Consider the following 14,771-nt stretch of genomic DNA (forward strand, 5'->3'; position numbering starts at 1 on the left):
GATAAAGAAATTTGTTTTTGAGTTTTATATTAATCATCTACCTTAAAATATGCAAGAAGACAACTTTGCAAATTTCTCATAAGCATCAAGAAGCATCCTAGTTATTGTCACAAACAAGCTCCTCACTGAGTAGGCTTTTTGCATACATAGCAGACCTCTGAGGGGCACTTAAGGGATGCCCCTCTCAGGGCATCTGGTACAAACAAAAGCCCTGCGTTCCATATGTAATGATGACGGCCAATAGGACAGGCGATCACAGGCAGGTGGCTCACCCAGCAGGGCGTCAGTTTGCTCAGTACTACAGCTGCCTTCTGATCTCTATTTAGTTAGAGATATTTTGAATCTTTATTATATATTTGTATACAGATATTTTTCGGGGTCCTAAATAAAATAATAGTGGTTCATTTAGTGATTTAGTTTTTTTCATTACATAGACATAGCAGTATTATGACAGCTATTTATAGATAAAGGCAAAAAAAAACAATTCTCTTCTGTAACTTAACTGATAACAATAAATGTTTAACCACAACAGGCTAAAATCCCTTAATTTACAGTATTGGATAACATCACACTAAAACACTGTAAACAGCAGGCTTAAGCTTAAGCAGGCTTTTTTTTTAAGTCCCTAAATTTTAGTGTCCTGTGCCTTATCTTAACCTCTTTGTCGTTTGCCTGGATTAAAATCCTTTTTTTTTTTTTTTTGGTTTTGTTACAACTACTAATAAAGTGTTTGATTTAGATTGTTACTTAGCAGCAGTGGCATTGAAACAAAACTTTGACCTTTCACTTTACTGGGTTGAGAGGTCATATGGCTTCAGCTGCAAGTGGATGGTCCTGATTGTTGATGAGAGGACACAAGGAAACATTACTGAACCATCATCTTTGTTTACAGAATTAGGACAAGCCTTAAAAAACAGCCAGGGATAAAGGAAAAAACTCAACTGACAGAATTTGGATTTGTATCTCTGTTCTGTGCTTTGTTACCATGTTAGGTCAAGTTTTAAAAGAGGCACCATGTGTTTATTTAGTTTCATAACTTTGTAAGAGCTTAGAAGACCTGGCGTATGTATGTCTTCATGTGTATAAACGTCAGTTATAGTGACTCAACTTCTGCCGGTGTGTGTGCTTGTCTTTTCTTACTCTTCAGACATTACATCAGCATCTACTGTAATTTAAAAGGAATTTCTTCCCCCTGAATCATAGTTTTACATCAAGTACCCAATTTTGATGATAGAAAGAAAAAAAGTGTCATTGAAAGCGTATATTGTTCCATGTTGTATGGATCATGACACATTTTCCTCTAAGTAAAACCTTGAAACCGCAGCAGACCTGTTGGTATATGAGCAGAGATGCATCATCCTTCCTGTACTGTAGGTGATCACTTTAGATTTTCCACTTGAAAAATACTTTTTTTGTTTTCTGTGCAGACTTAGAATTCTGTGTCACAAGAGGGCGTGTTTTTTTTACCCAAATTGAGAGATAGTCGCATACAGTTTATATCATAAAGTTGATTTGTATAGCAGAAGTCAAAGACACCATAATTTAGTAAAATATTGAAAAGTGAAAGTTGAGGCTTCAATTGAAAAAAAAAAACAAACAAACACTGAACTGATAAATAAAAAACAGATTGCTAAAATATGATAAAAGTTAATTGGTATGGTTAATTTTGGGAACGCTTCCATATATAGTAATGTAGATGTAAGTTAGCCAGGAATTGTTTCTTCTTTAAATCAAAATATGCCATATCTCTGTTTTTTTCTGTTTTTAGTTCTAGTTAGATATGATATGCAGTCGACTGATGATAAACAAGGCGTTCCTTTCTGCATCAACAACAATTTCATCAAATGGATCATATTTTTGTCCATGCAAAAAGTTAGAGAAACAGGAAAAGCAACCTAAAAAGTTGTGTACAGTTGTTATTTACTCTGGTTTAAATAAAGTAAGAATCCAGATTCTTATTTTAATCCTTATTTAATCCTTTTTTCTCTTAGCATTTGTATCTAATACTTTTCTAGATACGAATGCATATCTATCCTTGGACAAGGGCCACATTCTCCTTGCCTCTCCTTTCATATTTGACTGGGAAGTAAGGGGAGCATCTTTCTCTAACCACACTGTTATAGTGTAGATATCAGCAAAAAAAATTATTTTATTTTTTCCTCTTCTGTTACAACATTGGTTGACTGGGTGTAAAAGCGAAATTGCACACTTGGCAGAGGTTTTGGTGTTAAATTACTTCAGACCTGTGCCTCCCTCAGCATTCCAAAGCAATTAAGAATATCTACAGGGTCCACGGCAACTGCAGAGCAAAGAGAGAGAAAAGGGAAAGCGTGTTTCTGTTTCAGCATATTGTGATGTCATCAGTAAGAGGTGGTTTTGTGTGTGTGTGAAGGTTCTTCATACTGCTTCCCCTCCCAATTCCCTCAGTCGCTGAAAGAAAAGATATGGAAAGTGAGTGACGGTGTCAGGATGCAGAGGATGGCTTAGAAGTGAAGTCATATGGACCGAGGAGAAAAGAGAGAGAATTACAATAAGGGGGGAGAGGGGTCACATGTCCACCAATCAACATGTACCGGAGCGGCTCGGAGCACAAATGGAGTTGTGGCAGATGTGGTCTGAATAATGAGCGGGGGCGGGGCATGAAACCTTCTGTCAGGAGGGTGCCTTTCAGTGCGAGGGGAGCGATGTGAGAAGAAGGGCAGGCTTTTTTTTTTGTTTATCTGGGAGTACCAGTTCCCCTCAGAGCTGCTTGTATTTACAAGCAGAGCCTTCTGGATTCTGGATTTGTTTATGGATATTTTTTTTTCACATTTTTCATTTGTTTATTTGGATACTATAAAGATTTGATTGGGATAAAGAAGCTCTTTGAATCAGAGGAACACACAATAACTTTTGACTAAAGCCTGAAGGAATATTAAAGGAATGGGCAGGACTCCTGATTTGGAATATATAGATTTACAAGAATTGTTCTATGCAAATTTTCATCTGGTTTGGCATGTTTCTATTTCTGAAAGTTTTTTTTTTTTTTTATGGATATTACCTCAAGAGAAAATTTTAATTGTAGTTAAAAAAACAACAAAGAACAAGAGGAAATGCTGAGTTTGTATTTCATGACCTCTTATTTAGGTGGCCACAAATTTTATGGTGCACTCAGTTGCTGCTAATTTTTATTGAAGTTGCTGCTCATTGTTTATTAAAGTGGGGTGTAGTGTACATTAAAGGATTTCCTAAAATTTTGAAGCTCTGAGCAATAACAATTGCCCCAGCAATGGGCAAACCGCTGAGCAGACCTGATTGCCTCAGACAAAACCCTTCCTGTGTTGGGAAGGGGGGGGAGGAGGACCTAAACATTGATGACTGCTATGTTCCTCAGAGATCCATATATGACACTGTGCGGCTCAACGAGCAGATAGACTCTGGATCTAAGGGAAGCCTCTCTTCCAGGCACTTTGCTGGAACTTTACCCTACACTCACCGGACCTTGGATCTTAGCAGCCTCTGTGGGAATGGAGGTCTCTCCACTTCTAGCTCATTTGAACTTCGAACTAGGAAGCCTACAGTTCTGGATGAGAGAGCGGTCTTTGACCGGCTGAAGCTTAATGGAAACATGACAAGTGACACAGTGCTTTCCAAGTCACGCCTTCACGGAGTAGAAAAGAAGGATCATCCTCATCACCGTAGGTCATGGAGGACTTTCACTCCTAATAATTTGGCTGAGTTTGGGAGCCGAAGCGGGACACTGTCTCTTGGCACCGGGGAGAGGCCTGGCTTTACTGGTGACAGGAAGGGAAAAAGTATGACCAGCTCGCTTACGTCTGAAGAGGACTCTGGCCTTTACAGTCCCTCTGTAGAGAGGGACCGACACTCACATAGATCCCACAAAAGAACAGGCCCTGGTACAAGAAGTTTCTCATCCTCAGAGGCAATGCATACCTCCGGGGATCTGAAAACAGGGCGTTCACTCAGCTCAGGGCAGGAAGACTTTCCTTTCTCCCCTGTAAGGGACAGACAGTCTCTCTATCATAGCAGCAGCATGATCCAGGAACCAAGACCTAAAGAATCTGTTGTGGTAAACCTTAATGAAAAGGACAGTCAGAGCCACGGAGAGCATAAATACGCCTCAGGGAGGTCATCTTTGGGGTCAGCTTCCAGAACTCAAAATGGTACCTGTGGCTGGCGTTCCAGGACTTTAAGAGATTATGATGAGCTAAGCACTGCGGAGCTGCTGGAAGATGTATCACCTCAGGATGAGTGTGAGCTCCTTAGTGTGGTTGTGACACATCCTGAGACGTATGGAAATTCTGTAGTTTCACCCACAGGCAACTGCCAGACAACAGACCCATGTGCTCTTCAACCGCAAGAGGCATCCAAGTACAACATGGAGGAGCTGGAAGAGTTCCTGCAGTCACTGGAGGCCTGTCTGCCTAAAGGTTTACAGACATTCAAACATGCAGGGGAGCAGGAGATTGAGGCTTTACTGAACGCCATTGCTACATGCACAGATCTTGAACCCTTTGGTGTTTTCCCCCCACAGGTGCCCAAAAAGATTGTGTTTCTTCATGTCTAAGTTTTGTTCTTATCAGCTTGTCCAGCACAGACTTCAGTTAAGGATCTGTCTATTTAAACATGTTTGTTCCCGGCTGCCTGGATTCATACATATCTGATTACACGATGGGTCAAATAGGGTCTTTCCCAGCAGTCCAACCTGGATATGATCCACAGCTGTGGTTTAATTGCTAAATCTCCTTTGCTAAATCATTTAGCAGCCTCTAGTTCCAGAATTAGAGTTAATTGTTTTGACTAGATTTATACCTCATGTGATGATGCTGTAATCATGTATTTTAGACTAGATAAAATCAGTTTTAGTCATTTGTTTAGCAGCAACTCTTTTGAGTACATTTTCTTTATCTTAATTATATATAGGAATTTTATTGATTTGCTCTAGGTGATTCATAATCATAGGTGATTATAGTAAAACTGTGAATATTTTCAATTGCTGTATAGCAGTGGCACTTAACACAGACATTTTGGTTTATTAATAAATGATAATAATAATAATAATAATAATAATAATAATAATAATAATAGGAAAAATAGGATTTTATATAATAAGAAATAAATATGTAAGCTAAAATATTTCGTCTGTTTCAAAATTATGTTATTTCACATAATTCAGGATGTTCTTTTATTTAAATTAAATGTTTATTTAGCACATTTATTGTTCGTACACCTGAATTTGGTCTTTTTAAACTTAAAAACTGTGAAATAAGGAAAATGTCTGTAGTAAAATGTAAAATGTTATTCCTTATCTATGTTGATAAATTAGGGGGAAAAAAATCTAATTTTAATAACTAGAGTTATATAATTAATTCTGGAAAAGTATTTGAAAAAAGAAAACCAGTCATTGTGAAAAAGCTGAGTCGAATCTTATAATCGATATAAACCTAAATTACTTGTGAAACATCATTACGGTAACTATTTTTTGCTTTGTAAAAATTTTTGAGGTAAAGTCTAATTTTGTCTTTTATTAACACAAGTTTTAATTATTACAAAAAGTCTAATCATTTTGTGAAAGCTTTTATTTTGAAATAAGCATTCAGTTTAATATGTTCACTTTATCTTTAGACTTTCCAGAAAGAAGACATTGATCCATTGCAGACGCAACTCCATGACATCAACTTACTTGGGCAGGGCCTCATTCAGAATGCAGCTAAAGGCTCCACTAACAAAAAAATTGAGGATGACTTGGACGCCATCAACTCCAAGTGGAATACTCTTAATAAAAAGGTTATTTCAGTTATTACTTTATGACATCATTACTTAATAACAGTGTTTTGGATATTTGTTAAAATGGATAACAATTGTCATTACTCGAGAAAGTGACACATCTGTATGTTATGACATACCTACAGGTTGCTGAACGTTCAGCACAATTGCATGAAGCTTTGCTACACTGTGGAAGATTTCAGGATGCTCTTGAGTCCCTCCTTAGCTGGTTGACCGATACAGAAGAGCTTATGGCCACGCAGAGGCCTCCTTCTGCTGAGTTCAAAGTGGTGAAGGCACAGATACAAGAGCAGAGAGTAAGTAAATACCAGTTCCATAGGGTACATGCATAAACACAAAAGCAGTCTGTTCTAGTCTTAACACTTTGACGCTTTAAACAAATGCCTAACGTTTGCTTTCCCACTTAACTGACACCATTATTAATCACAAACAGGTGACACAAAGCTTTTTGTGTAATGAACATCTAATTTGTGACTATAAGATTTAGTGGTTTTCTTATTGCTCTTAATAACTCACTTGCTTTGTTTGTTGCTGACAGCTCTTACAGAGACTGCTGAATGACCGAAAGCCAACTGTAGAGCTCATAAAGAATGAGGGAGGAAAGGTTGCAGAACTGGCTGAGGCTGCAGACAAGGAGAAGATCACAAAAGAGATTGAATGCTTGGGACAGAGGTGGGACAATCTGCTCAAGAAAGCTGAAAGCAGGTCTGTATATACCCATGTATATTATACATGTGCATTCAAATCATAATACCCTACAATTAATTTTTCTTTTTTTCAAATTTTGTAATTGACAACCAGAATCTTATCATATTTCTAACATGAGAAAACTGCTTTGTACATTTTGTTTGAGTCATACCAGCTTTGTAAACTTCAGACAGTGAAATCATTCTTTTTAGAGAAGCTCAAGCTCAGTGCTATTGGATTGAAAGTATATTAAACATATTATAGGGGGCCATTTTGAAACTTTGTTCTAAAACCCAGAGGTCCTGCAACTTTTAGATGCCACATACCCTCATCATAGGGTGGATTTTCCCTTTGCAGTCTTGGTAAGTAAAGGGAAACAGTTTTAAAAGATGGAGGAGATTCTTGAGGACTGGAGCCCACTGGAAACACCTCATCTAAATTACTCCAATATAGCACTGGCTGCTAATTTCAGGGCCATTTCACTAAAACACACACACATCCATGCCAGCAGGTTCAATTTTGATCTTTTTTATACAGAGCAGTTTTCACCCATGTTTGATTGTGTCCACGGACTACAAATAAGACTTTTTATAGATTTCCTTATGATACAGATTTGCAGACTGAACAGTTAATGGTCCTATCAGCACATTCTTCCAATGCAATTTTGCATTACATTGTGCAGGCTTTTCATATTAATCCCAATAAAATACTTTGCCATTTGTATTTTAACGTGTAATATGTGAAAACATTGAAGGTTTTTCAGATAATTCTTTTCCAGTTCATGATAAATGTGAAAACTCAGCTAGTTTGAGGCTTACATTTTTGTTTTTGATATTCCTCATTCAGAGCTCTCTTCTTAGCCCACTAAGAAGTGATTGGCAAAACTTGAATTTTAGTGACATTAGAGGTATTTTGAATGTGCAAACATATATCTGTCTAAATATATTTAAATGCATATGGCAGGCAAAAGCAACTGGAGAGCATCTTAGGGGTCACTCAGCAGTTTCATGAGACTTTGGAGCCACTCAACGAGTGGCTTGCCGCCACAGAAAAACATTTGGCCAGCTGTGAGCCAATTGGCACTGAGACATCCAAGTTGGAGGATCAAATCGCACAGCATAAGGTAAGTTTATTGTTTTTTTGTTTTTTTTAATCATCAACAAACCATTTTTTTTTTTTAGTTTGTTTTTTATTCAGTAAAATAAATTTTGCTTGTTTTATTCTAAGTTTATCATCATCAGCCATTTTCATTTTTGTTCATTGTTATTTTTATGTTTTTGTGTTGTTGTTTTTTGTTTGTTTGTTTTTTTCCATTTTCCATTCACCACTGGTTAGAGCCTGGAAGAGGAGATTATGGGTCACAGTAAAGACCTGCTTCAGGCTGTCAGTCTGGGTCAGATGCTTAAAACTGCAAGCTCTGTGGAAGAGAAGGAGTTTGTTCAGTCTAGACTGGACACCACTCAAGCCAGTTACATAGAGCTCCAGGAGAGATGCAGGAGGAAAGCTGACATGCTGCATCAAGCTCTGGCCAATGCCCAGTTGTTTGGAGAGGATGAAGTGGCTCTTATGAACTGGCTCAGTGAGGTGCACTCCAAGCTGAAGGAAGTGTCCGTCCAGGATCACAAATCTGACGTTCTTGAAAAGCAGTTGGCCGAACAGCGGGTATACTCTCCTCTCCAGAACAACCATTACATTTTCTTTCAAATCACATCATCTTTCAGCTTTTATTATCGTTTTTTTTTAACCCTTTGTTATTTGTAAGATGCATTTGAACTCCTTATTGACTCTCTGAGATTTTCCTATTCAGATACTGCAGGGTGATATTGAGCTAAGGAAGAAGAATGTTGACCAAGCCATCTCAAATGGAATGGAGCTTCTGAAGCAAACAACGGGTATATTACTCTCTTACAACTATAGGCTTTGTGGGCTATTATTTTAGCTACATGCATTTAAAGAAACTTCTCATATACATGGTGTTATAACATGCTCTATTTATGAATGATTTCATGATCAGAAGAAGGGGATGGCGCTAAATGATTGTTCCCCTGTTGTAAAGATGTTCTCCATTTTTTTTAATTACCAATAAATGTTTAAACGTGTATGCATTTATGCAGTAGGTGAGGAACAATTCTATCTTCCGAAGTTTTTGGTATTTAACAAAGTCCCCAATGACAATATTTTTACCCCCCTGCTATTATTCCTTTTTAGAACAAGACATTACGTTCTGATCCCGGCTTTTATCCTCTCTCGGGTTATATTTATTCTAAAAGGGAAAGAGCTTATCTAATTACATGTTCCTAAATCCAGATCAGTATATACATGTAAAGTATTTAGGAAACTGTGTCATTGAATATTTGTTTAAAAAGGATACACCCATACATCTCTGTTACTCTATTTGGGTAAAAGATTAATTCATATAGAATATTTTTAGCAGGAGTCCAAAAAAATGTATTCAGTTGAGGTTATTGGGCTTTTATTTTTTTCCTTAGCTATCGATAGCCTCTATTACCCTATTTGACAAATGAGTAAAGTAGTGTTTCTGTTTTCCTTTCCTACGTCTAGGTGATGAGGTGGTTATCATCCAAGGCAAGCTGGATGGAATAAAATCAAAGTATGCTGAAATTAACTCTATGAGTGAAAATGTTTTGAAGACACTGGAGGGGGTTTTGAGTCTCTCCAATAAACTGCAACACCACCATAAAGACTTAAACACCTGGTTAGAGAAAGCTGAGGCTGAGCTAAAGATCTTTGCTGACCAGGAGCCAGTGGGCGACCAGCTGATTCATTCCCAAAACAAACAGAAAGTAAGAACTTTTGATCAAACTCTAAAGAAACATTTAACAAAAAGTGTCATTTAAGTAATTTTCTATTTAATGTTTGATGTAATGTTATCCAGGACTTATTGAAGGAGACCAAAGACAAGAAGCCTGTCTTAGACAAACTAAATGAACTAAGCAGTTCACTCCTAGACTTGATCCCTTGGCACACTAGAGAGAGTTTGGATAAGCTGGTGACTGACGATAATGAGCGCTATAGAGTTGTTTGTGAGACCATCACTCAGCAGGTGGACAAGATCAACGCTGACATCCTTAAATCTCAGCAGGTAAATCAGATTGGTTGTTACATGAGTGCATTTTCTTTTTCCGTTGTTTGTTCTCATTTAATATCTTTCTTTACCAGTTTGAAAAGGCTGCAGACACCGAGCTCTCCTGGCTGTCCAATGCTGAGGGGAAGCTGCTGTCAATGTGTGAGATCAGGCTGGAGCACGACCAAACTACAGCTCAGCTCCAAGCACAGAAGGTTAGTGCATAGCAATTAGGGGTGGGCGTTTATCCTATCGTTCATATTTATAAAGAAATACCTAGTCATTGATAACATTTTTTGTTTATTGTCTATGTGAAAATTAGAAAAATGGTTGAATTACGAATTTTTATTCATAATATTTTTCTCCCAGTTTTTTGTTTTAAAAAAAAAAAAAACTTTTTTTAACATTGGGGCTTTACCAAATTTGCAGAATTTGATGAAATGCGATTACTATGTTTAGAGATATAAATAACACATCTTAATGTAAATGGTGTTATAAAGAAATCCATTTGAATTTTTAATTATTTTTTTCAGAGCAGTATTTGTAATTGTTGGCTCTACAATCATTCAGTTAGCTAAGAATGACTTCTTTGTGTTTTTATCGTCAGTTTTATTATTATCATGATAGTATCTCAAAATATTGTGTTAACAATTTAAGGCCACAACGTCCAGCCCTAATAGTAATGTATTTATTGAACAAAAACATCCACTAAACTTAAGCTATTATGTGACATAAAACAATATTTATTGGAATTATTTTGTAGATTTTCTCCATGGACATCATGAAACACAAAGATGTTGTAGATGAGATTGTAAAAACTGGGAAAGCCATCATGAACAGCAAAAACCCTGAAGAGAGAGAAGCCCTGAAGGTGATTTTTTTTATTTTATTTGACACAGTTGTTGTAATATTTTTAGCACAAAAAGCTACAGGTTTTGTTGTTGTTGCTTTTAATCAGGAAAAGATCCAGACTCTCCTGGAGAAGTACAGTACTGTTAGCCAGCTGAATTCAGAGCGCTGTCTCCAGCTGGAGCGAGCACAGTCTCTGGCTGGGCAGTTCTGGGAGACCTATGAAGAAATGTGGCCATGGTTGCAGGAAACCTTAAGCACCTTCAGCCAGCTTCCCCCTCCTGCTATTGAATATGAAACACTAAGACAACAACAAGAGGAGCTCAGGGTAAGCAGCCAACATGCGTTATAAGACTTGCATTGAAAAGAAAAGGGCCATATAAATGAATATCTGACATCTCCCTCAGCAAATGAGAGAACTGATTGCTGAGCACAAGCCTCACATCGACAAGATGAACAAAACAGGTCCCCAGTTGCTTGAACTGAGCCCAGTGGAAGGAGCTCCCATTAGAGAGAAATATACGTCTGCAGACCAACTGTACACCAAACTCAAGGCTGATGTTAAGGAGAGAGCTGCCAGTTTGGATGAAGCCATTTCCAAATCCACCCAGGTGAGCATCACATACATTTTGGCCTCCATGCGTTTGTTTTGGGACCTTAATGTATTTGCTTTTGTGACATCCTTAGTATTTTTTTTTTTTTGTCAAACAAGCAACATATGAGGTTGTTGTTTTTAACCTTTTTTCTTTTATGTAATGATAGTAATATTAATGCCAACAGCTTTAAGCAGATGGCATTTTTTCCCTATAATCTGCTTTACACAGACAGCTTTGGTCATTCATAATTCAAAGCTAAATGCCGCTCTGTATATTTATGTAATTTACATAAATATTCATAAATTTAGAGGGACCTTTCTTTGAATGCATGCATAATGCATCATTTAGACATGGCTCACCAGTTTGGACCGATAGAGACACTATATCCAAAAGCAAACTATTTTAGAGGGAGATCCTATTTTTTCCCACTGGTTAAAAATTAGAAAACAGCTTTTATTTTAATGCCTTGAAACAATGAGGTGGATGTACTTAAAAATCACTGTTGTGACCTGCATATGGTTACATCTAGAAGTGAAGCACTTACATCTTTTTCTCAAATAGATTTAAATGGGTTACATATAAAAGACCCATTATATTCAAACACAGAACAAAGAGAATTAAGGCTTTTTAATCCACTTTGGAAATTGGATATTTTATAATGTTTTTGATCTCCTAAATGTTACACATAGTTTTTGCAAACTCTGACCACTGTATCAATAGATTAGTATACAAATATTCAACCAACAGATTTTTCTTGCTAAAACATAATAAACTGTCCTTTTTTTAATGCTTTGTTAAAAAAGTTAATAAATAAATCAACCTCACACTACAGCTAAGGAGTTTCTTTCTGATTTTGCATTAGTTCCATGATAAGATTGATCCAATGCTGGAGTCGCTTGAGCGAATTGCTGAACGCCTGCGCCAGCCTCCGTCCATCTCAGTAGAGATAGACAAGATCAAGGAGCAGATTACTGAAAACAAAGCTGTTACTGTGGATCTGGAGAAACTGCAGCCGGCCTATGAGACACTGAGGCAACGAGGTGAAGAGATGATTGCTCGATCCGAAGGACCAGACAAGGACTTATCTGCCAAAGGTATTGGATGTGCTGTATCACTAAGTCTGTGATTAACTTTGAATTTTGTCGTAATATTTGAATATAATTGAGCATTGAGTTTATCACAAATAGGGACAAGCTCCCCTTTGCTGCACCCTGCTCAGCCTTCCTGTTGCTAGCTTAAAATCCTGCTCTCTCTTTTTTTCTCACAGCATGAATAAACAAAACGCATGCCTCTACGTATCATATACATATATTTGTAAGAGCCAAAAAGCAAAAAAATAGAAAATGCAAAAAATATGTATGATTCATAGTTGTAGTTTATAATTTATGTCATTTTTAGTTCATGTCATTGTGTATTTCATTGTTCTAAGAAAAAGGTTATTCATATAAAAAATGTTTGATGACGCTCCCTTAGAGTGATGAAACTGAGAACATGCAGCACCAGTTTAGGCAGAGCTGTGCAAGGCTTGGGAGCATAAACTTTTCTTACTGTGCTATTTTATAAGTAAAGACACCAAAACTTTAAGAACTTGTCATGTCGTGCGCGTGAAGAAATTACTGTGTCCACAGCTCTAACTGGTATTTGTGGAAACAAAGATTGCCACTGCAATACATATACATATTTATATATTTAAACCTTTTTGCATTTCATTATGGTGTGATCAGGGAGTGGAAAAAGATTGGCTTCATATGTTTCATCCAAACAAATTTAGATACATTTCTTACTTTAGTCACTAGCCATTTTTTTTTTGTTGCATCTCTAAGTTGTTGTGAATGTGCTATAACTAAAAATAAGTTGATTTTTTCATGAAAAAAAAAAAAAAATAAAATTGTAAAAAAAAAAAGTAAAAAAAGAAGGATAGCAAAGTGGAAAGAAAAAATAAACCGTTAAAATCCTTTATGTTCTATTTATCATGTTTGTAACACTCTTAATTGTTTCTCCTTTAGCCGTCCAAGACAAGCTGGACCACATGGTGTTCTTGTGGAACGACATCCAAGCCTTGCTAGAGGAGCGAGAGGCTAAGCTGCTTGATGTGATGGATCTGGCAGACAAGTTCTGGTGTGACCACTGCGCTCTCATTGTCACGATCAAAGACAGCCAAGACCTGCTGAGGGAGCTGGAGGAGCCTGGAGTGGACCCCTCAGTCGTCAAGCAGCAGCAGGAATTTGTGGAGGTGGGAAAAAAATGACAGAACTTCTGAATTAGTCCATAGATAATAAAACAAATAAGGATTTTAGTAAATGAGACCATGCCTGATATATTTTACAGGGTTTCAAAGAGGAAATCGATGGGCTGCAGGAAGAATTAGATGTGGTACGGAACCAGGGAGCAGAACTTATGACAGCTTGTGGGGAACCAGACAAGCCTGTCATAAAGAAAAGTGTGGATGAGGTAATGGATAAGATTTCCCCTATTTAAGTGCAAAAGTTTAACCCAGTTAAACCATAAAGCATTTGTGTAACCCGATGTATCTAATCGTTCTGTTTTACTGTATGTCTCTAGGTGAATTCAGCATGGGAGCATCTCAACAAGTCCTGGAAAGAAAGAGTAGAGAGACTGGAAGAGGCCATGCAGGCGGCTGTCCAGTTTCAAGATGGTCTTCAGGTATGAACACATTTCTTTTTGTTTTTGTTTATTTTACCTTTTGGTAGTTATTTCTTTTGACTTGTATATCTGTGAAAGCTAAATCCGAACAGCAGGGCAGATGTTTTTAAGATCAAACAACTGATTTGAGTGATACAACATTTTACGAGAGGACTCGTAACTTAGAAACAATAAACACCAACCACAGGGTTGCTTTTTTGGTTCAGCTTTTACTACACTATGAAGTTCTTATAAAATCTTTAAGAAGTCAGCTGCTTTAATTTTGTCGAGTTCAGTTTGTGATTTACTTTAATTTCATTGTAAATGTTCACCTATTTACAAGCTGTGCATGAGAGCAGGAGCTTTTCCTGCATGAAATGAGAAGAACATGGCGGTAACATGACTCTGTGTGAACTAAGCTTTGTTTTGTGACGTGAACAATAGTTTCCTACTTTGTACACAGGGTATGTTTGACTGGGTGGATATTCTGGAGAACAAACTGGATTCAATGTCCCCTGTAGGCACAGACTTGGAGACGGTCAAACAGCAAATCGTAGAACTCAAGGTACTGGTGATGATTTTTTGTGAAACTGAATGATAACAGATTTACAACCAATTCTCTTCTTTCCTGTTCCCTGAATATTTTTTTTTTAAAGCAGATTATTTTAAACACCAGACGTATTCATATCTGCTGTGTTTATTTTTAAGCACCAATTCACTACCTGAACTTCTTTTTCCTCTAAAAGAAAGGTTTCCAATGCACCTTTGATGTGCAATAACGCAAACACTCTCCTAAGCAAACGGCTCTGCTTTTCTCAGCCTGTCTTTGAGCTTGTGTTGACTGATTGGTTGACTTGGTTTCATGCTGCTCCTTTTGTCAGGAGTTCAAAGGAGAAGCCTACCAGCTCCAGATCGAGATGGAGCGCCTGAACCACCAGGCTGGCCTCCTACTGAAGAAGGTGACAGAGGAGGCTGATCGCTGTGCCATCAAGGAGCCGATGTCTGAGCTCAGAATGCTTTGGGAGAACCTGGACGAAAAGATCATCAGCCGACAGGTCAGGGCAGGGAAACGACCTAGAGAGGAAAACTCAACTGCACCCCTTCAAGATATAGACTTTTATGAT

The 14,771-nt window shown here is 37.5% G+C and overlaps 1 protein-coding gene across 1 annotated transcript in view; it reads left to right on the forward strand.

The window, feature by feature from the left end:
• dst (dystonin) overlaps window positions 1–14,771 on the forward strand; it is a 128,404-nt gene that overhangs the window by 92,324 nt on the left and 21,309 nt on the right. Inside the window, exons 61-78 of the mRNA XM_015374488.1 lie at window positions 5,626–5,787; window positions 5,913–6,083; window positions 6,326–6,492; window positions 7,438–7,597; window positions 7,810–8,136; window positions 8,282–8,366; window positions 9,037–9,278; window positions 9,371–9,577; window positions 9,655–9,774; window positions 10,323–10,430; window positions 10,518–10,736; window positions 10,816–11,019; window positions 11,867–12,098; window positions 13,011–13,237; window positions 13,333–13,455; window positions 13,567–13,668; window positions 14,111–14,212; window positions 14,529–14,702. Of these exons, the coding sequence (XP_015229974.1) occupies window positions 5,626–5,787; window positions 5,913–6,083; window positions 6,326–6,492; window positions 7,438–7,597; window positions 7,810–8,136; window positions 8,282–8,366; window positions 9,037–9,278; window positions 9,371–9,577; window positions 9,655–9,774; window positions 10,323–10,430; window positions 10,518–10,736; window positions 10,816–11,019; window positions 11,867–12,098; window positions 13,011–13,237; window positions 13,333–13,455; window positions 13,567–13,668; window positions 14,111–14,212; window positions 14,529–14,702 (3,132 nt within the window). The remainder of the gene's footprint in view (window positions 1–5,625; window positions 5,788–5,912; window positions 6,084–6,325; window positions 6,493–7,437; window positions 7,598–7,809; window positions 8,137–8,281; window positions 8,367–9,036; window positions 9,279–9,370; window positions 9,578–9,654; window positions 9,775–10,322; window positions 10,431–10,517; window positions 10,737–10,815; window positions 11,020–11,866; window positions 12,099–13,010; window positions 13,238–13,332; window positions 13,456–13,566; window positions 13,669–14,110; window positions 14,213–14,528; window positions 14,703–14,771) is intronic.

The sequence above is a fragment of the Cyprinodon variegatus genome, unplaced genomic scaffold (assembly GCF_000732505.1).
Source record: "Cyprinodon variegatus isolate N-32 unplaced genomic scaffold, C_variegatus-1.0 Scaffold104, whole genome shotgun sequence".
NCBI classification, from domain to species: Eukaryota; Metazoa; Chordata; class Actinopteri; order Cyprinodontiformes; family Cyprinodontidae; genus Cyprinodon; species Cyprinodon variegatus.